This window comes from Megalobrama amblycephala, linkage group LG15 (assembly GCF_018812025.1).
Source record: "Megalobrama amblycephala isolate DHTTF-2021 linkage group LG15, ASM1881202v1, whole genome shotgun sequence".
NCBI lineage: Eukaryota > Metazoa > Chordata > Actinopteri > Cypriniformes > Xenocyprididae > Megalobrama > Megalobrama amblycephala.
In genome coordinates this window covers 22,156,652-22,178,318 of record NC_063058.1, presented here as the reverse complement: position 1 = coordinate 22,178,318, position 21,667 = coordinate 22,156,652, and the positions used below count along the sequence as shown (strand labels likewise).

At 33.1% G+C, this 21,667-nt stretch overlaps 1 protein-coding gene across 1 annotated transcript; it reads right to left on the bottom strand.

Annotated features, from left to right (window-relative positions):
* Positions 1-1,203: 1,203 nt before the first annotated feature.
* On the bottom strand, positions 1,204-21,615 carry washc4 (WASH complex subunit 4). Its single transcript, XM_048158788.1, has 33 exons — positions 21,458-21,615; positions 20,789-20,928; positions 19,893-19,946; positions 19,688-19,753; positions 19,149-19,194; positions 18,340-18,407; positions 18,175-18,257; positions 18,051-18,093; positions 17,859-17,962; positions 17,596-17,716; positions 15,223-15,346; positions 15,012-15,139; positions 14,764-14,924; positions 14,513-14,639; positions 14,243-14,368; positions 12,147-12,254; positions 11,922-12,068; positions 10,490-10,569; positions 10,276-10,381; positions 10,061-10,177; positions 9,699-9,867; positions 6,592-6,746; positions 6,440-6,514; positions 6,255-6,359; positions 5,774-5,908; positions 5,575-5,683; positions 5,167-5,233; positions 4,552-4,638; positions 2,393-2,540; positions 2,208-2,304; positions 1,931-2,127; positions 1,757-1,853; positions 1,204-1,673 (listed from the first exon to the last, which is right to left on the bottom strand). The coding sequence occupies exons 1-33, from the start codon at positions 21,516-21,518 to the stop codon at positions 1,603-1,605; spliced, it is 3,522 nt and encodes a 1,173-aa protein (XP_048014745.1). The 5' UTR covers positions 21,519-21,615; the 3' UTR covers positions 1,204-1,602.
* Between the last annotated feature and the right edge of the window lie 52 nt (positions 21,616-21,667).

Below are 21,667 nucleotides of genomic sequence, written 5' to 3'. Positions count from 1 at the left end.
TATTATACATGTCACGTTTCAAAAATGGACATTATTAAAGTACATTAGTACTCTTGACAGAAGAAAAAGCATTCAAATGATACCAAAAATGAAAGGTCTGTCATCATTTATTCTCATGCTGTTCCAAATCTATATGAATTTGAGTAGGACGGGACCTTTTTGTGGAACCGTTTTTGTCCATATAATGAAAGTAAATGGGGTCCAAAATAACCCTGTCGGTCCCCATTGACTTTCATTGTATTGACAGAAAAACAACAAAAGTAATATGGATTTGAAATGACGTGAGGGTGAATAAATGATAGCAGAATTTTTAGTTTTGAGTCAACTAATCTTCAACATTCATTATTCAGTTCTTTTATCATATAAAATTACTTGTGCCTAATATTCAAGAGGATGTTAAAGGGTTAGTTCACCCAAAAATGCGAATTCTGTCATTAATGACTCACCCTCATGTCGTTCCAAACCCGTAAGACCTTCGTTCATCTTCGGAGAACACAAATTAAGATATTTTTGATGAAATCCAAGGAGGTATCTGACTCCTTCATAGACATCAATTTAATTGCCACCAATTTCAAGGCCCAGAAAGGTAGTAAAGACATCGTTAAAATAGTCCATGTGGTTCAAATTCAATGTTATGAAGCGACAAGAATACTTTTTGTGCGCAAAAACCAAAACAAAAATGACTTTATTCAACAATATCTTCTCTGTGTCATTCTCCTACGCTATTTACGTCCATCGCTTCCAGGTTCTGTGTCAGAATGCTGGCTCATTATTGGCCGACGCTGTTCTCGTGAGCAGCATGAGGCATGCGTGTGATGCTGACGGAGGAACCGGCCAATAATGAGTCTGACATAGAACCTGGAAGCGATGGACGTAAATAGCGTAGGAGAATGACACAGAAGAGAAGACATTGTTGAATAAAGTCATTTTTGTTTTGGTTTTTGCGCACAAAAAGTATTCTCGTCGCTTCATAACATTAAGGTTGAACAACTGTAGTCACATGAACTATTTTGACAACCTTTCTGGGCCTTGAAATTGGTGGCAATTAAATTGATGTCTATGAAGGAGTCAAGATTCCTCTTGGATTTCATCAAAAATTCTCGTCGCTTCATAACATTAAGGTTGAACCACTGTAGTCACATGGACTATTTTAACAAAGTCTTTACTACCTTTCTGGGCCTTGAATGTGGTAATTAAATTGCTCTCTTTCATCAAAAATATCTTAATTTGTGTTCTGAAGATGAACGAAGGTCTTACAGGTTTGGAACAACATGAGGGTGAGTAATTAATGACAGAAATTTCATTTTTGGGTGAACTAACCCTTTCAATTACCTTCATCTACCAATCACATTTCTCAAATTTACATGAGCACGTCATTATCGAAAACATAATGCTTGCAAAACAGCAACGGTAGAACATGTCATTGTAGATGTATAAAACAATTATGGTCTAAAACCGAATTGTTGGTCCAAATCCACAGTCAGTTCCAGTCTAATGAGTGCAGGTGGTGTAACACCAAAACGAGTTTAAGATGCTGTACAGACTCCAACAGAAGTATAGTGGCTGGAGGATCAATGTTTGTAACCTCCATGATTCGTAGTTTCACTTGCCGCTTAGTTCCCCAGGAGAACCCTCAATTGTTGAGGAACCAGGACCAGTTTTGCCAACTTCCTCTGAAAAAAAGAGCTTAAATGAGTGTCTGTGGGACAAAAAGTCACCATAAGATGTTCTAGAGATCATGGATCCATCAACCAACCTCTGTCCTTCTTCTCCTGGGTCTCCTCGGCTGCTGTTTTATCAGCCCTGAAGAAGATCCGAGCGCTGCTCAGAGAGAAATAAAGCAGCTCGAACTCCTACAAATGGAGAGAATATTGTGAATAAACAAAGGAAATGGCCACCATTGTTGAAGAGTGTGAATATGCTCCCACACCTGCAGATATATGTCCAGTCTCTTCTGGGTCAGGTTCATGGTCTGCATGAGCTTCTCATCTTGGCTGGTGGACTGAACGTTCTGCTCCTTCACCACCGCATTCATTTCCTTCACGTACTTTTCCCTCACAGCCTGGAACCAATGGAGGGAGTCAAACTCCTGATACTGGTCTAGAAGCTTCAAGATGTAGGCGACGCCTGGAAAACATGGGAAAGGTACTTGAATATATTGTTCATCGAATAAACCACTGAGGTTTTTAACCGTATTGAACACGTACCCATGGCGAAACCATCGTCTGTAAACGCAGCTCCCACTTTGTTCTTTTTGTTTAGTTTTTCTTTGCAGCCGATGGAGTGTTCCACGAAATTTACAGTCTGAGAGGGAGAAGAGAGATGAACGTCAGTGCAAGAGATGCTGCGATTAGCAAGAAGAGATTGCCACATCTGAGATGTGAAGACCCACCAGAGGAGGAACAATCATGTAGAAGTTCCTCAAGTGCATGTTCTTAATGCTGCGAAACTCTGGAGCGAAAACCCCCACCAGCATCTTGAAGTATTCAGTTCCTTCGGCTGAGTTGCTAGTCAGGTCGCTAAGCACACAATCCAGTTGGCTGAAATAAAAAATATGTATATATATATTATTATTGGCATGTTTTGACCATTATTATTATTATTTTAGAAATTGATAATTTACAAATTTTTGATATATTATAATTGGTATGTTTAATTATCAATCATGTTTATGATTGAGGGGGCATTTACACAACACTATTTTAAACAGATAACTTTTTAAGCGTTTTGGCCTTTCATTTACACAACTATTGGGAGCGATAACGTTATTGTCTCCGTGTAAACTACAAAACCGCAAATTTGTGAAAACATGATGAGGTGCATGTGTATTACGTGTTCAGTCTATACACGTATAGTTTCTTTACAAAGTGGCCTGTCGTGAATATTACAGCATTTTCAGTCATTTTCACGAATCCGTGAGAACGGAGATTGTTTTGACCATGTTGTCGTCTGTATGCAAAAAATGCAAAGGAATTTTTTTTTCCTTTTTTAGTACATCGTTGTTGTGTAAACATACCCTTATTATTTAATTATGTAATAATTATGTATTATAATGATTGTTATTATTAATATATTAATTAACTAACTTAATATATTAAGTTAGTTCATTTATTAAGTTAATATATTAATTAACTATAATTAATTAACATATTAATTGTTTATTGTTATTATTATGTATGTTAATAATGTAATTATCATTGTATTTCAGCAATTAGTGTTTTTAGTATTTATTGTTGTTGTTTTATTATTTAATAAGTACTTTATATTTTTTAATACTATTTATATTAATTATATTATTAATACTATTAATAATAATGTTTTAGTGTTTATTGATTAATAAATACTAAAAACGAACAATAATAATTATTATATTAAATATTATCGTTTATTGTTATTATTGGTTTTTTAATTTTTATTGATAATATTGTTGTTGTGTTTATTATTATTATTATTATTTATCAATTATTATTAATTACTAATTTATTATTGCTACTTTATTAGTAGTAGTAGTATCATTATTATTATTTTATTATTAGTAGTAGTAGTAGCAGCATTATTATTAATGTTTTAGTATTTTTAAATTTTTATGTTTTATTTATTAATACTGTTATTAATAATAATGTTTTAGTGTTTATTAATTAATAAGTACTAAAAAACTAACAATAATAATTATATTAAATATTGTTTATTGGTATGTTTTAATTATTATTATTATTATTATTATTGTTGTTGTTGTTGTGTTTATTATTATTGTTGTTGTTATGATTTATCAATTATTATTAATTACTAATTTATTTTTGCAGCCCTCCTGACCGAATCATGCGCACATGCACACATATTATTATTTAATAAGTACTTTATATTTTTTAATACTATTTATATTAATTATTATATTATTAATACTATTATTAATAATGTTTTAGTGTTTATTGATTAATAAATACTAAAAAATAACAATAATTATTATTATATTAAATATTATTGTTTATTGTTATTATTGGTGTTTTAATTATTATTAATAATATTGTTGTTGTGTTTATTATTATTCTTATTATGATTTATCAATTATTATTTTATTATTATTATTATTATTACTAATATTATTAGTAGTAGCATTATTATTAATGTTTTAGTATTTTTTAATTTTTATGTTTTATTAATACTGTTATTAATAATACTGTTTTAGTGTTTATTAATTAATAAGTACTAAAAACTAACAATAATAATTATATTAAATATTACTGTTTATTGGAATGTTATTATTATTATTAATATTGCTGTTGTGTTTATTATTATTATTATTGTTATTATGATTTATCAATTATGATTAATTACTAATTTATTTTTGCTATATTATTATTAGTAGTATTAGTAGTATAATTATTTTATTATTATTATTATTACCAATATTATTATTATTATTATTTTAGTATTTTTAATTCTTGTTATTATTTATTTATTTATTATTAATTTCATATAATAAGTTCCCATGTTGTGTACAATCTGGCTGGTGGCAGAGGTGGTGATTGAGTGAGTTATGATCTACAGTACCTGGCAGCCTTCTGCGTCTCTTCAGAAAGGCCTTCCTCTTTCACAAGCTCCTCAAAGTTCACAATGTCCTCTAGATCAGGAACAAACCTGGAACACATTTCAGTGGGAATACCTTGCTAAATGCTTCTATCCTAAGGGACTTCTGTAGGAATGTTTTATAATGTTCATACAATGTGTGTCCGTTTTATGCGAGATGACTTTATCTAGTATTAATCTATTAGTCAGTTTAATAACTGTAATCTGAATGTCTCAGTCCGCACACGTCCTGAAAAGTGAAGCCAAAACATTTTGATCGGCCCCTTGTGGCTGGCTGGTATAGGTAATAAACCCCGCCCTCGCCATGTAATCCAATGGATTTTATTAAAAACGGGGTGTAACGTCATGATTGACAGCTGTGCTTGCGAATGAGTCTGCAGGAGTGGGAGTAGGGCGGGACCTTGATACCACGGCTCCACCTCACGATCACTACTGCGCAGACTCTGGCTCCGAATGACGTAATCGGCAACGACCGTTTCTGGGATATTTTGGCTTCATTTTTCAACAGTGGAAGGAAGTGGAGACACGTCGTCCATCTTTATTTACAGTTTATGGTAGTAGCAGAAAGTGATGCTCTACCTAATAGCGCTACTGCAGCAGTGCAGCCCTCCTGACCGAATCATGCGCACATATCCCATCGCATTGCCTGGAAGAAAGAGAGGGAATTAAAAAAACTTCAATAATAATAAAAACTTTCAGATTGCTTAAAGGTGTAATTCACTCAAAAATTTAAATTCTGTCATCACTTGTTGTTTCAAACCTGTATGAGTTTCTTTCTTCTGTTGAACACAAAAGAAGATATTTTGAAGAATGTTGGAAACCAGAAAATTGATGGACCTCATTGACTTTTTCCTACAGTCAACCGTCTGGTAACCAACATTCTTCAAAATATCTTCTTTTGTGTTCAACAGAAGAAAGAAATCCCAGCATGCACCTCATGATGTTGAGAACACCACAAAAGGAAAGAGTTTCAAAGTCAAAGTTTACCGATCTGACTGATGAGCTGTCTGAACTGATCCAGGTAGCTCTGACCATCAGGAGTAAGACCCAACTTCCTGATGCCACGGTTGAACTTCTCCGCTCGCTCAAAGGGGTACTGCATACAGCAGAAACAAACAGAAGAACACGTCTTCAGAAAATGACACTGCTTCACGAAATAACGACATGAAAATGGAGACCAACATACCTTTTGGTCGGTCTGATCCTTGGTTTCCCTGAAGAATCGGATGTCTTTGATGAGTCTGGATTTGATGTGCTCGTCATACATGAACTGACTGAAAATGTAGAACTTCTTGCGGAGGAACTGATATGTGAAGTTCACCTGCAGGGAAATATTTCAGACTATCAATATTAGTGGTCGACCGATATATCGCAATATCGGCCGATTTAGCATTTTTTTAAATTATCGGCATAGGCCAATATGTTTTTATGTTTGGCAGATGTGTCAGAAACAGACTTTTATTTTGACAGTGCTGAGAACACCAGAGCTCTCATTCTCCATCATCATTAGTTTGCTGTCTCTGTTTAAAAGTTGCACGGAAAATGAATAACGCATTCTACGGAGCCCCTAAAGGGACACGGTTAGGCTTGATGCGGTAATACGCAAGAACGTGAATTCGAAAAGCAAGCGCGCATTCAAAAGCAATTTCAAAACCCCACATACATACCGTTGTGTTCATGATACCGGTTCCGTGAGTGCGAATGGAGTTGGCAATATGGCGGATGTTAATGGTATTTAAGTGCTTGTTGTTGCTGGTCCTCTCAATGAAGATCTACACACAATGGAGAACATGTTTTACACAAACACATCAAGTACATTTGTAGACCAATAACTTCACAGGTAAAGTCTTACCTGGTTGTTTAGGTTGTAGAGGTAGCGGGAGACGAAGACGTGAATGTTCCTCATGATCTCAAGGACGTCCAGTCCCTAGAAGACACCGACAGTGATGTGAGGCTGGATGTAACATATCATTTTTGAGCTGATCTGTTGAGTGAGGTACATACCTGTTCCAGAGTTTGGCTGGGGAGATGGGCCTCAGTCATGACTAACCCATAGCGCTGTGTGGCGAGATTCCTCATCTCGCTGTACGTGGCCCAGTCATGAAGAGCCACAGTCGTCAAGTTGTAAAATGTCTTGTCTAGATAGTGAGTCACATAGGCTGCAGGGAACAGAGGATTTGATCTTAATATCTTATACATCTTGCTTAGAAGGCCGAGATAAAGCCCAAGCCAAGGTTATGACATCACAAAAATAAAATAATGTAATGTAAATAACAAACATTATTAAAATAAACTACATACATCACAAAAAATTTATGAATAACACTTATATTTCCACTTTACTAAAGCTGATTCAATAAGAATTTTTTTTACTATGAAGTATTATAAAAATAAAAATAAATTTTATTAAATATTTAAAAATACATTTTATTAAATGTGTAAAAATACATTTTATTAAATAATACATTTTCTGTAAAAAATAAGACAACAGAAAAAATAGAATGAAATAATAATATCAGATTAAATAAATGTGTTAAAACTACGGAAGAGGATTAGGGCCAAGCAATAATAAAAAAATAAAACCATCTCAAGATTAAAGTTGTTAAATTTCGAGAAAAAACTCGTTAAATTTCGAGAAAAAAGTCGAGATAAAATGTTGAGAATAAACTCGTTAAATTATGAGAAAAAAGTCATTAAATTATGAGAAAAAAGTCGAGATAAAATGTTGAGAATAAACTCATTAAATTATGAGAAAAGTCATTAAATTACGAGAAAAAAGTCGTTAAATTACGAGAACAAATTCGTTAAATTATGAGAAAAATGTCGTTAAATTTCGAGAAAAAAGTTGAGATAAAATGTTGAGAATAAACTCATTAAATTATGAGAAAAAGGTCGAGATAAAATGTTGAGAATAAACTCATTAAATTATGAGAAAAAAGTCATTAAATTATGAGAAATAAGTCATTAAATTATGAGAAAAAAGTCGAGATAAAATGTTGAGAATAAACTCATTAAATTATGAGAATAAAGTCATTAAATTACGAGAAAAAAGTCGTTAAATTACGAGAACAAATTCGTTAAATTATGAGAAAAATGTCGTTAAATTTCGAGAAAAAAGTCGAGATAAAATGTTGAGAATAAAGTCATTAAATTATGAGAAAAAAGTCATTAAATTATGAGAAAAAAGTCGAGATAAAATGTTGAGAATAAACTCATTAAATTATGAGAAAAAGTCATTAAATTACGAGAAAAAAGTCGTTAAATTACGAGAATAAATTCGTTAAATTATGAGAAAAATGTCGTTAAATTTCGAGAAAAAAGTCGAGATAAAATGTTGAGAATAAACTCATTAAATTATGAGAAAAAAGTCATTAAATTACGAGAAAAAAGTTGTTAAATTACGAGAACAAATTCGTTAAATTATGAGAAAAATGTTGTTAAATTTCGAGAAAAAAGTCGAGATAAAATGTTGAGAATAAACTCATTAAATTATGAGAAAAAAGTCATTAAATTATGAGAAATAAGTCATTAAATTATGAGAAAAAAGTCGAGATAAAATGTTGAGAATAAACTCATTAAATTATGAGAATAAAGTCATTAAATTACGAGAAAAAAGTCGTTAAATTACGAGAACAAATTCGTTAAATTATGAGAAAAATGTCGTTAAATTTCGAGAAAAAAGTCGAGATAAAATGTTGAGAATAAAGTCATTAAATTATGAGAAAAAAGTCATTAAATTATGAGAAATAAGTCATTAAATTATGAGAAAAAAGTCATTAAATTACGAGAAAAAAGTTGTTAAATTATGAGAAAAAAGTCGAGATAAAATGTTGAGAAAAAAGTCATTAAATTATGAGAACAAATTCGTTAAATTATGAGAAAAATGTCGTTAAATTTCAAGAAAAAAGTCGAGATAAAATGTTGAGAATAAACTCATTAAATTATGAGAAAAAAGTCATTAAATTATGAGAACAAATTCGTTAAATTATGAGAAAAATGTCGTTAAATTTCGAGAAAAAGTCGAGATAAAATGTTGAGAATAAACTCATTAAATTATGAGAAAAAAGTCATTCAATTATGAGAAATAAGTCATTAAATTATGAGAAAAAAGTCGAGATAAAATGTTGAGAATAAACTCATTAAATTATGAGAACAAATTCGTTAAATTATGAGAAAAATGTCGTTAAATTTCGAGAAAAAAGTCGAGATAAAATGTTGAGAATAAACTCATTAAATTATGAGAAAAAAGTCATTAAATTACGAGAAAAAAGTTGTTAAATTACGAGAACAAATTCGTTAAATTATGAGAAAAATGTTAAATTTCGAGAAAAAGTCGAGATAAAATGTTGAGAATAAACTCATTAAATTATGAGAAAAAAGTCATTAAATTATGAGAAATAAGTCATTAAATTATGAGAAAAAAGTCGAGATAAAATGTTGAGAATAAACTCATTAAATTATGAGAATAAAGTCATTAAATTACGAGAAAAAAGTCGTTAAATTACGAGAACAAATTCGTTAAATTATGAGAAAAATGTCGTTAAATTTCGAGAAAAAAGTCGAGATAAAATGTTGAGAATAAAGTCATTAAATTATGAGAAAAAAGTCATTAAATTATGAGAAAAAGTCATTAAATTATGAGAAAAAAGTCGAGATAAAATGTTGAGAATAAACTCATTAAATTATGAGAAAAAAGTCATTAAATTACGAGAAAAAAGTCGTAATTTAACTAATTTGTTCTCGTAATTTAATGACTTTAATCTCGAGATGGTTTTATTTTTTTATTATTGCTCGGCCCTAATCCTCTTCCGTATAAAACAGTATTTAAAAAATATATTCATATTTTAACATGTTGACTTTCACAGTGCCTAAAATACATTTTGTAAAAAAAAAAAATAATAATAATTATGAATTAATTTTCCCTGAATTACAGTGTCTGAATTAAGCTGTTTTACAGTCACTTGTTTATGACTGTTTTTGAAAAAACCTTGACTAACATTATAACAAATTTCAGATACAAAAGACAAACAAGTAGGATATGTCCCCTTTAAAGTACTCATTATGTAAACTATATTTAGTGTAACTCATGCATTCAGACTTTCATGCCCTACCTTTGATGTCGATGAAACGGTTGAAGAAGCGAATGGGCTTGAGAGAGAAGAAGTGCGCCATATCCTTCATGCCCACTTTGAAAGGATTTCGGTCATCCAGTTTGAGGTGTGTGTGCACAGACAAGCGCAGGTCCTTCTCAATCTCCTTACACAGCTTGTCTAGCAGGTGCTAAAGATGAGAAAAAAATATGCATAATTACTACTGTAAGAAATTATAGTCTCCCCCAACCCAGATTCCACTCCAAAATAGGTGGTTGATCATGCTCATTCCCCAAAATGGCTTAATTATTATAGAGAACAACTTGTAACAGCTCATCATCTTTCTTACACTACAAAAAACATGCATCCAGCACTCCGCTTACCTCATTGAGGATTTCCATGATCTCAGCGTCATAACACTCCAGCAGCTGATCACATGACTCCATATGTTTGGCGTGCAACATGGTGGGCACACAATCTCTGAGCGCACTAAACATGTACTAGAGAAAATATATGCATATTTAAATGACATGTAAAAAACATTTTCACAAAAAAAATCGAAGTGAGCATTAAGGATAGATAGTGCTATGCGTTTTACATGAATTCTTGCCGCATCCACAGCGTTTTCGTATACATCATCTAGGTAGATGGGGAAGACGGTTCGATGCCAGTACAGAAAACTGCAGTCGCATTGCACTTTGACTCTGAGGAGAGAGAATATCCCATCATGCACTTACAACACAGCCACAGATCTCACAGACTCAAAATCGGCTACTGCTAATCATAACTAATTGAACAAATTCAGGGCTCACCGCTCTCTAAGTTCACTGATTAAGTCCAGCTTTTTCAGCACAAGCTGTAAAGGCAGGAGCTCCTCATCCTTAAAGGTTTTCTGTGCAAAAAAAATACAAAACAATAATTATACAAACAAAACAAAAAACAAAAACAACAAACATCAAAACAAAATATAAAACAAACCAGAAAAAACAAACAAAACATAAAAACAAATAAAAAACAACAAACATAAAAAAAAAAAATCAAAACATAACCCCAAAACAACAAACAAAACAAAAACAAAAAACAAACAAAACAATGAACACCAGACAAAACATAAAAACAACAAACATCAAACAAACAAACAAAAATTGAACAAATGAACAAACAACAAAACAAAAACAACGAACATCACACAAACAAAACAACAAACAAGGAACATCAAAACAAAAAACAACAAACAAAAACAAAAAAATGAACAAACAACAAAAAAAACAATGAACATCAAACAAAATGTAAAAAACAACAAACAAACAAAACAAGGAACATCAAAAAACAAAACAAAAAACAACAGACATCAAACAAAAACAAAAAATGAACAAACAACAAAAAAACAATGAACATCAATTAAAAAAAAAAAAAACCAATGAACATCAAACAAAACATTAAAAAAACAATAAACATCAAACAAAATGTAAAAAAAACAACAAACAAAACAAAAACAACGAACATCAAAACAAAATACAAAACAAACCGGAACAAACAAACAAAACATAAAAACAAATAAAAAACAACGAACATCAAACAAACAACAAAAAAAAATCAAAACATAACCCCAAAACAAACCAAAAACAAAAAACAAACAAAACAAAACACAATGAACACCAGACAAAACATAAAAACAACAAACATCAAACAAACAAAACAACAAACAAGGAACATCAAAACAAAAAACAACAAACAAAAACAAGAACAAACAAAACGTTAAAAAAACAATGAACATCAAACAAAATGTAAAAAAACAATAACAAAATAAAAACAACAAACAAACAAAACAAGGAACATAAAAAACAAAACAAAAAACAACAGACATCAAACAAAAACAAAAAATGAACAAACAACAAAAAAACAGTGAACATCAAAAAATTTGAAAAAACCCCCAATGAACATCAAACAAAACATTAAAAAAAACAATAAACATCAAACAAAATGTAAAAAAAAACAAACAACAAAACAAAACAAAAACAACGAACACCAAAAAAAATAAAAATAAAGAATAAATAAAATATTTTTATTATTAAAAAATAATCTCCATGGTCATTTTACAACACAAAAACGGTAAAATAAACTGGAAGTAACTTGTTCAAAGTGTTGGAGGCTTCCGACCAACATTTATTTTAATAGTTTATATGCAAATGTAACGAATTGGCCATTAATTTGATCAAAAGCACTCAGTGTATTTATACTCACCATCTGAGTGCCAACACTGAGAGCCAGAGACACTATCAGTCTCCTCTCTTTGGTGCTGGGCCCGTTCAGAGTGTTCTCAGCCAGAACCAGAGCCGACAGCACATCCAGCCTCTGCTCGCTGTACTTCTTATCAGAGATCACTCGTTTCTGAATGAGGACAACAATCAATCATTAGAATATCTGCTCTACAGACCTGGTGTATGTGAAATGGTTGTGTGTTTGTACCTTAGCAGTAGAGATGGAGGCCAGAGCCTGAGACTGCAGCTGCTGGGTGATATGAGACACAGAATCTGCTACAACCAGTGAGCGCCGGTGGAAGGTATGCTCCACAGCCTGCGCATGACAAACACTCATATAAACACTGAGCACTGCACACAACCTAGAGAATACCAATAGTGTAGCAGATCTGTAATGCACCCTACAACTACAGTACTTGATTTTTGGTGGACACTGCCTAGTGAACTAGAACTAGTGCACACAGCCTAAGGAACAAGAACACTAGTACACACTGCCTATCACTGAACAGTATAACTTGTGCATACTACCTAGTGTACACTTGGTACCTAGTACAGTTTGCATGACTAATATTACAATGTGCTAGATTTATAGTGCACACTAACTATTAGTGTTGACATTTTTGTGCACACTACAACAATCATACTAGATATGTAGTGAACACTACTATTAATGTTAATAAAATAATGCTCAATTCATAATGCATATCAATTTTAGTTTCCAAATGATTGTGCACGCTACAATATACTAGATTTTTGGTGCACACTGTAAGCATTTAAACTGTGAGTACTACAACTAATGCACTAAATTTGTGCAGACTATTATTAATATCTAAATTATTGTGCACACTACAATGTACTAGAATTATAGAGCACACTGCTACTATTGTATTAACATGTTTGTGTAGAATAAACCAAACTTACTGAAATGTAGTGAACACTACTATTCATTTCTACAATTTTGTACTAGATTTGTAGTGCGCATCATTAGTGTTCAAATTATTGTGCACACTACATTTAATGTACTACATTTGTAGTGCACTCTATCAGTGTTAAAATGGTGAGTACTACAAATAATGCTCTAAATTTGTAGTACAGACTACTATTTCTGTCTAAATTACTGTGCACACTACAATGTACTAGATTTATAGTGCATACTACTATTAGTGTTGATATTTTATATTATGCACACTACAACCATCATACTAGGTATGTAGTGAACACAACTATTAATGTAAAATGATGTACTAGATTTGTAGTGCATATTGTTATTATTGTGCACACTACAACTAATGTACTACATTTGTAGTATGCAATAGTGTTAAAACGGTGAGTACTACAAATAATGCTCTAAATTTGTAGTGCAGACTACTATTAGTGTATAAATGATTTTGCACACTACACTGCAACACTATTAGTGTTGATATTTTATGAACACTACAACCAACATACTAGATATGTACTGAACACTATTAATGTGTAAAATTATATACTAAATTTGTAGAGCAGACTATTACTGTCTAAATTACTGTGCACACTACAATGTCTACATTTATAGTGCACACACTACTATTAATGTTGGCATTTTTGTGCACACTACAACCATCATACTAGACATGTAGTGAACACTACTATTAATGTGTAAAATTATATACTTAATTTGTAGAGCAGACTATTACTGTCAAAATTACTGTGCATACTACAATGTACTAGATTTATAGTGCACACTACTAATAATGTTGACATTTTTTTCACACTACATCCATCATACTAGATATGTAGTGAACACTACTGTTAATGTAAAATTATGTACTAAATTTGTAGTGCGTATCGTTAGTTTCCAAATTACTGTGCACACTACAACTAATGTACTACATTTGTAGTGCACAATATCAGTGTTAAAATGGTGAGCACTACAAATAATGCTCAATTTGTAATGCAGACTGCTGTGATTGCATACATTATTGTGCACACTACAATATACTAGATTTATATTGCACACTACTATTAGTGTTGACACAGCCAATATACAAGATATGTAGTGAACACTTCTACTACTACAGTCCAAATAGTCCAAATTATTGTGCATATTACAACTAATGTACCACATTTGTAGTGCACAATAGTAGTGTTTAAACTGTAAGCACTATAACTAATACGCTACTATTAGTGTATAAATTATTGTGCACACTACAAAGAAGTACAGCTGGTATATAATAAACACAGCTCGCATACGAAAATAAAAAGTTCCTAAAATATGTTAAAATTACTTGCTGTTGAAAATATTGATATGACTCTTCAACCCACTTTTAATAGCTCCACCAATCGGCACAGGGCCTTCACCGAAGTCTTGGTCATGGGCCGCTGCATGGACATGTACATATTCATAGTGGTCTTGATGATGGTGCTGATGCTGTAAGCGTACAGGATTCCCTGTTGAAACACAGACACATCTGATTATGAAACAGTCACCGATCTGGAAATGTAATGCAATTCCAAAGATTATGATTTTCCAACTATATAAACAACATTTTTAATCCCAAAAATAACAGAAAAGAAGAAAACTTCAAACTCTACCTGCACAAAGGTATTACACCTGTTGCTCAAGTCCTCAGATAGTTTGTCTGGTTTTGGTTCTTTCGATAATATTGACTCCATCTTCATCATCCAGGACGTCACAAATATGTAGTAGGACTGCATGTCCCTGCACACAGCAACATATTCAGTCAATATAAGGAACCCTAAATTATATATTTATAATGGCATAAAACACTGACCATTAATGTATCGTTCCAAGAATTGTTGAGGCATTTATTAATATGTCTTACTTCATTAGTGTCTGTGCCTTTTGCTGCAGGAATGCGTCTCTGCTGCTGCGGATGCTCTGGATGCTCTTCTTGTCCAGTAGTTTAGCTGCCGCGGGGACTTTGTTTATCAGAAATGTGTCTGGAAACCAGATTATATTAGCTGCTAATGTCACTGCAGGGACCTAGAGGAGAGAGAAGGGAAATCGTTTTGATAATGACTGAAAGAGCAGATCTAGACATGCTTACATCCCACTAGTTAGTGTACTCACCTTTTTACACACATCTAGCAGGGATTTGTAGAACTTCTTGTCCACAGCCCTGAAGATATGGAAGTGTAGCACAAAGAGGCCACAAACGCCCGTATACTTATCCCGCTGGTCAATCTCTGACGGCTCACCTGCAAGTCACATGGATTGTTGTTAGTTGTCTAGAGCTGAGAAGTCTCATTAATGCTATTAGGAAATCAAAACAAATACAAACCAAGCTTGGACTCAACGTTGGTAAAAATGGTTCTGATATTGTACGCAAACTCCTCTGCAAAGGCACCGTTTTTAGAGACCGATACACCTTCTCCTGGGTTATCAAACCTCTGCTCCACACAAGCCTGCATGAAAACAGAAAAAAAACATTTATTAACCAATATAGAGGGGTGCAGGGATGACGTCAAAACCTGGAAGACTCATTCACCGGTGGTTCCCTCGAGATTTTCCAATGGGGTTTTTCAATTTATGAGTAAACAAAAGTTGACGATACTTGTAAAATCGATTAATCAGATTAATCGCATCTAACATAAAAGTTTGTTATATGTCTGTGTGTAAATATATATATATATATTATATATATATATATATATTAGGGCTGTCAAAATAATGCGTTAATTTCGATTAATTAATCTGAGAAAAAAATAACGCAGATTAATCCATTCATTATTGACCTTTGAACCTGGAGCCGTTCTAGCCACCATTCGACTGTAAAATGAAGGAGGGAGACGACTGCTGCGCTGATGGACAGAACGAGCAGAGCTCCTCCCTCGTGCGCGCGAGCTCTCTGTCTTCAAAGTAAGCACCGTCTTTGCACTCTCTCTACCTCACACATAATATCTAAATCAACTGCCACAATGCTAAAAGTTCGTAAGACCGAATCCATGTTTCACAAGGCGCATTCGGAGAATGTTTTTCCTGAATAACCACTGGGTGTGAATAGTGCTCAAAAGAACGTCACCTCATCTTCTCTGACAGGCGCCCTGCACGTGCAGCTGACTTAAACCACACTTTCAGTAAACAAAAAGAAAATCCTATCCAGCGGTGAAGTGTTTTCTGTGTTGACAAATCTTTTGCGATGTCCTAATAACAGTCGCGATTCGCACGCAACGCGTCAACGTCCGCTAATGTCCAATTCGCGACCTAATGACTCATTTGAACAGATTCATTTTAATGAATCATGAGAACAACTGATCTGTCCACACGGTCTATAATGAATCATTTACTCGAACAACTCTGAAATGAGAACATACGTGTGCTTACCCCATTTAGCAAGAGTGGTTAGTAAAATTAGCCTTAATAATCCACAATATTTTCAGGTTATTTAAATGACAATGTGTAGTAAATTAGGCCTACCTATAAAATCAGTTAGTTTAGACTGGAGTGAGGTGAAACAAAGCAAGTTGTTGTTAGCTATGTGCAATCAATTGTATATGGTACAAAATTATATTATTAGTTAATATAACTTCTAAATGCTACTTTTTAATACTTTTCAGGTTTAGCAAAAAAGCATCTTCGCTTACAAAGCTATAAAATCACTTTTTTTTTTTCTTTTTTTTGCAAAGAGGGCAAGAAAGAATTACAGTGAGAGTGACGGGTACTTTATTGTCAGTATCGGGCTCGCAGATCACGTGGGTAGGGCACTTTTTACTGTTTGTGTGGATGACCATGTCTGTCACCACCGAAGACCATTTTTGACCCAGGAAAAACCCTGCATTGATTCATTTGAATTGAAATATTTAATACTTTCACAGCAAAAATTATGTATGCGATTAATTTAGATTAATTAATCACAGAGTAATTAATTAATTAGATTAAAATTCTTAATAGATTGACAGCCCTAATTTATATATATATATGTAACGGTAAGCGTATTCGTACCGAATGGTTCACGGGACAAATTCCGACATGTAATGAGGAAATTCACGGTGTAATTTCCTCATTATCTTCAGATGGGATATATATATATATATATATATATATATATATATATATATATATATATATATATATATATATATATATATATATATATACACACACACACACACACACACACACTATATTTACAAACTTTTATGTTAGATGTGATTAATCGCAATTAATTGATTTGACAGCACTAATATATATTAATTTATTATATTTTTTTTTATTCGCAATGTTTCTTTACTGATGTAGAAATGCTAGTGCTGTCGAATTGATTAATTCGCATCTAACATAAAAGTTTGTTATATATGCATATGTGTGCATATATATATATATATATATATATATACACATATATACACCCAACACATATAATAAAGTGCACTGAATAATTGTGCAAAATAATTTCAAACTTTTTTCTTGTATATTAAGATAAATTTAACGTAACAAACACACACACAAACATACACACACACACACAAAAGTGATGTCTGGAGGGCATATTTGTTTTTTATGGCCATCAAAATATGAGGAGTATGTTATATTGGGAAGAACAAAACACTAAGCTTGGTTAAGGTGTTTATCTGACAAAATTATTGGCAAAAAAAAAAGCAAACTACAGCCACAGGTTTTATTTTAATATGCAAAAAAACTGAACGGTGCCAACCTGAAAGATCATGCTGTCCAACAGCTGCCCCTCCAGCTTCAGTAAGAGCTTCTCAAAGGGCTTCAGTTTCTCCTCTGGAATGGCAAACTTAGCCGGGTTATGATGGACAGATTTCAGTAACCTTCAAAAAAACAACACAGGCATTGCGATCAGAAAATCTCTTCATTGAGAACCCCAATTTGAAACAAACACATTTCATAAATGCCTTTATTTTGTCTTCAGTTCATTCACATTCATTCAACATCTAAATGGTCCCACTCCACCTTTTGTACATCTTCCAGTGTTCCCTCAGTGTGGCGTGGTTCTCCATGATCTCATCCAGGGTGATGAGGACCACCAGAAGTTCTCCCAGATGCTCGTACACTGTCTGATTGCAGACAAAGAGAAAGCTTCAATACAACACATCAGGTATCAGTGAAGAACCACATGAAGACGACAGAGAAAATGAAAAATACCTGAAAGTGTACACCTGTGGACTCAATGATTTTTGTTGCACCCCTGAGATGTAAAAAACGAATAATTCAGCAACACCGCATTGAAGTAACACTACATAACATGTGAATATTTTACATTTCTCACTTGCTGCTGTTGTACAAAGCAGCCAGCTGGTGAACCATGTTGACCACCACCTCAAAACAGCGCGACACAAAGCAAGACAGCTCCTGTTACATAAAAGCCAAAAGAAATCAAAGTGTTTAGGGCTCAGTAATTTCTTCAGAAAGCAAAAAAATCATAATGTCAAACCTGTAGGAAGGAAATGAAGCGGCCCATCTGAATCTGAGACTCTCCCTCCACCACACTAGTGTCTGACACTGCAATCCAACAAAATGGAGTCATAAAACTCAAATAAAGTCATGCAATACTTTTTTTAAAATTATTATTAAAAAGTACAGGTTAGTTAAATAAAATTAAGGTGATAGATGCTATTTACACTAAGTGAAAATAGCAATATATTCTATTTAAACTAAGTGACAATAGCAGCATTTTCTTACTTTCTATTGGCAGATACTATTTGCACCTTAGTATTTTTGTACATTGACAGGATGCAATAATATCATAGAGTGTAAATGATAATATTTATTAAAATTATTAAATGGATGCTGCCTTATTAGGAGAATAAAAACCCTCCGTACACCTTCCCCAACCCTACCCAATAAATACTTTTAATATTATTAAACACTCGTTCGCAGTTTATTTTCACTTTTAGGACTTTATTTTCATTTTTATTGAAAATAAATGCGAGCTCGGCAAAAGGCGGATTCGAACCCGCGTTGATCGCGTTAAAAGCCAGGTCTGCAAGCCTTACTCGCTACTGCTTCGCCACTGAAGACTTGTTGAACGCTATTTACACTTAGAGCAAATAGACAATAAAAGACAGTAAAATTAAAGTCGAACGACAAAGCATTCAATTCTAGTTGGATAAAATCAGTTCCTGTTTAATATCCACTCAGAAATATGCTTATAGAACTAAAATGGTAAAAATGTTGAATTTTAAAGATTCTCATGCAGACAAGCAGAAAAATAAACAGCAAAACCAAAACAACTTTTGTTACCTCCTTCACCATAATACAATAATCCATTGTAGAACTTGGTTTCAGCCTAAAAGTAGACAAAAATAGTACAAAACCATTAACAATTTTGCTCAATTTACATCAAATTAATTGACTTATAGAAATTTGTTTAAATGTTTGGTGTCGGTATGATTTTTGAAATGTTTTTGAAATAAGTCTCACTGAGGCTACATTTATTTGAATAAAATTCAGTGAAAACAGCAATATTATTACAGTTTAAAATATCTATTTAATATATTTTAAAATGTAATTAATTCTTGTGATGAATCATTACTCCAGTCTTCAGTGTCACATGATCCTTCAGAAATCATACTGATATGCTGATTTGCTGTTGTGCTGCTTCATATTTTTGTGGAAACCGGTCCATTTTTTCAGGATACATGCTGTTCTTTTGAACTTTCTATGCAATCGAAATATAAATCTTAGTAGCATTTTTAAATGTCTTCACGTCTATTGCTTAATTTAATGCATCCTTTATAATGCATCCATTATTTCCATGTTTACTCCAGTCTCCAACGTACCTCATATTTCAGCTTTTTAACCTCACAGCAAAGAGCTGCATACACTGTGATGACTTTATTAAGCACCTGATGAAGAGAGAAGGAAAAAAGCAAAAGGTAAACTCAAACACACTAATATCACCTCAGTATTTGCAGAGGCCATCACATATAAACTGCAGCATCTAAAAGAACAAATTGTTCAAACTTGAACCAAGGATTTGCAGACCTTATTTTCTGTCTTGATGAGCTCCAACAGTGAGGACTGTTCATACGGCAGGAGCTGGTATGGAAGAGAGTGATGTTAAAGGGTTAGTTCACCCAAAAATGAAAATTCTGTCATTAATTACTCACTCTCATGTTGTTCCACACCCATAAGTCCTTCGTTCATCTTCAGAACACAAATTAAGTATTTTTTATGAAATCCGATGGCTCAGTGAGGCCTCCATAGCCAGAAATGACATTTCCTCTCTCAAGATCCATTAATCTACTAAAAACACATTTAAATCAGTTCATGTGAGTACAGTGGTTCAATATTAATATTATAAAGCGACGAGAATATTTTTGGTGCGCCAAAGAAAAACTAAATTTTTAACAATATCTAGTGATGGACCGATTTCATAACACTGCTTCATGAAGCTTCAGAGCTTTACGAATCGAATCAGTGAATTGGAGCGCCAAAGTTGGTTTGACACGCGATCCGAATCACTGATTCGACACACTGATTCATTACGCTCCGAAGCTTCATGAAGCAGTGTTTTGAAATCGGCCATCACTATATAAGTCGTTATTTTGTTTTTTTGGCGCTCCAAAAATATTCTCGTCGCTTTATAATATTAATATTGAACCACTGTACTCACATGAACTGATTTAAATATGTTTTTAGTACCTTTATGGATCTTGAGAGAGGAAATGTCATTGCTACCTATGCAGGCCTCACTGAGCCATCGGATTTCATCAAAAATATCTTAATTTGTGTTCTGAAGATGAACGAAGGTCTTAAGGGGTGTAGAACGACATGAGGTGAGTAATAAATGACATTATTTTCATTTTTGGGTGAACTAACCCTTTAAATACATGCAATTCAACAAGAAATAATCACTGGTACAAAGATGTAATAAACACCTTCAAAGCAATGGGATCCAGAGTAAAGTCCCATACATCTCCGACTGAGTCGTCTAGCGCTTCTTCAATACCTTGAAGCTGAGCGGTATATTCCTCTAAAAACTTCTCATAGTTTTTAACTTGCACTTCTGTGTGAATTTCTGCACAGGAAGGAACCAAAGGCAACAGATCAACAGTCATAAAACCAGCAATAAAAGCTTCCTTATTTGGGTGACAGGAAATTTTAAGTACACACACACACATATATATACATACATATATATATATACATATATATATATATATATATATATATATATATATATATATATATATATATATATATATATATATATAATAATAATATCAATCGAATAAAAACAAGTTAATATTCTGAGCACTGAATTCACAGGCTAATTAAATTAATTACCTATTTTTGCATTAAAAGAAACCCACTCCTCAAATACTTTGATGTAGAGACACTTCCAAATGAAAGCGAAAGTATTCCTTATCAAACTTTTTGTTAAATCAGTAAAGCCCACACACATTAACCGAATCAGAGTGCCTAAACTTGGCCACTTTCCCTGGTCATCTGACAGCTGGCTAACATTTCTCAGCTAGCTGCAGGCTCTATACAGCTTTCACAGCTTCTTACACACTGCCAATATCATCCACAGGCGCGTTACTTACTTTGTGATCCATCATCAAAGCGGTCAAACTCCCAGTCAGGAGATAATGAATCCACAGCCATCCTGAACGAAACGACACAGACTGGTGTTTTCAGAGAGCTGCCATTAGGTCAGTCTGTTTGGGGGTTTACTGCACAGTGTCAGAGAGGGGAGGGGCTGTGTTGGGAGTCACATGATTCGCACAGTGAAGCGAACTTCCGGTCTGCGCGTC

Bases quoted from the DNA above. Each gene is read 5' to 3' on its own strand.
- washc4 (XM_048158788.1), bottom strand. From the start codon at position 21,518: ATGGCTGTGGATTCATTATCTCCTGACTGGGAGTTTGACCGCTTTGAT. The intron at 15,140-15,222 runs GTTTGTATTTGT...TGTGACTTGCAG, and splicing joins CAACGTTGAGTCCAAGCTTG to GTGAGCCGTCAGAGATTGAC. The intron at 14,369-14,512 runs GTAGAGTTTGAA...GTGTTTCAACAG, and splicing joins GGTGTAATACCTTTGTGCAG to GGAATCCTGTACGCTTACAG.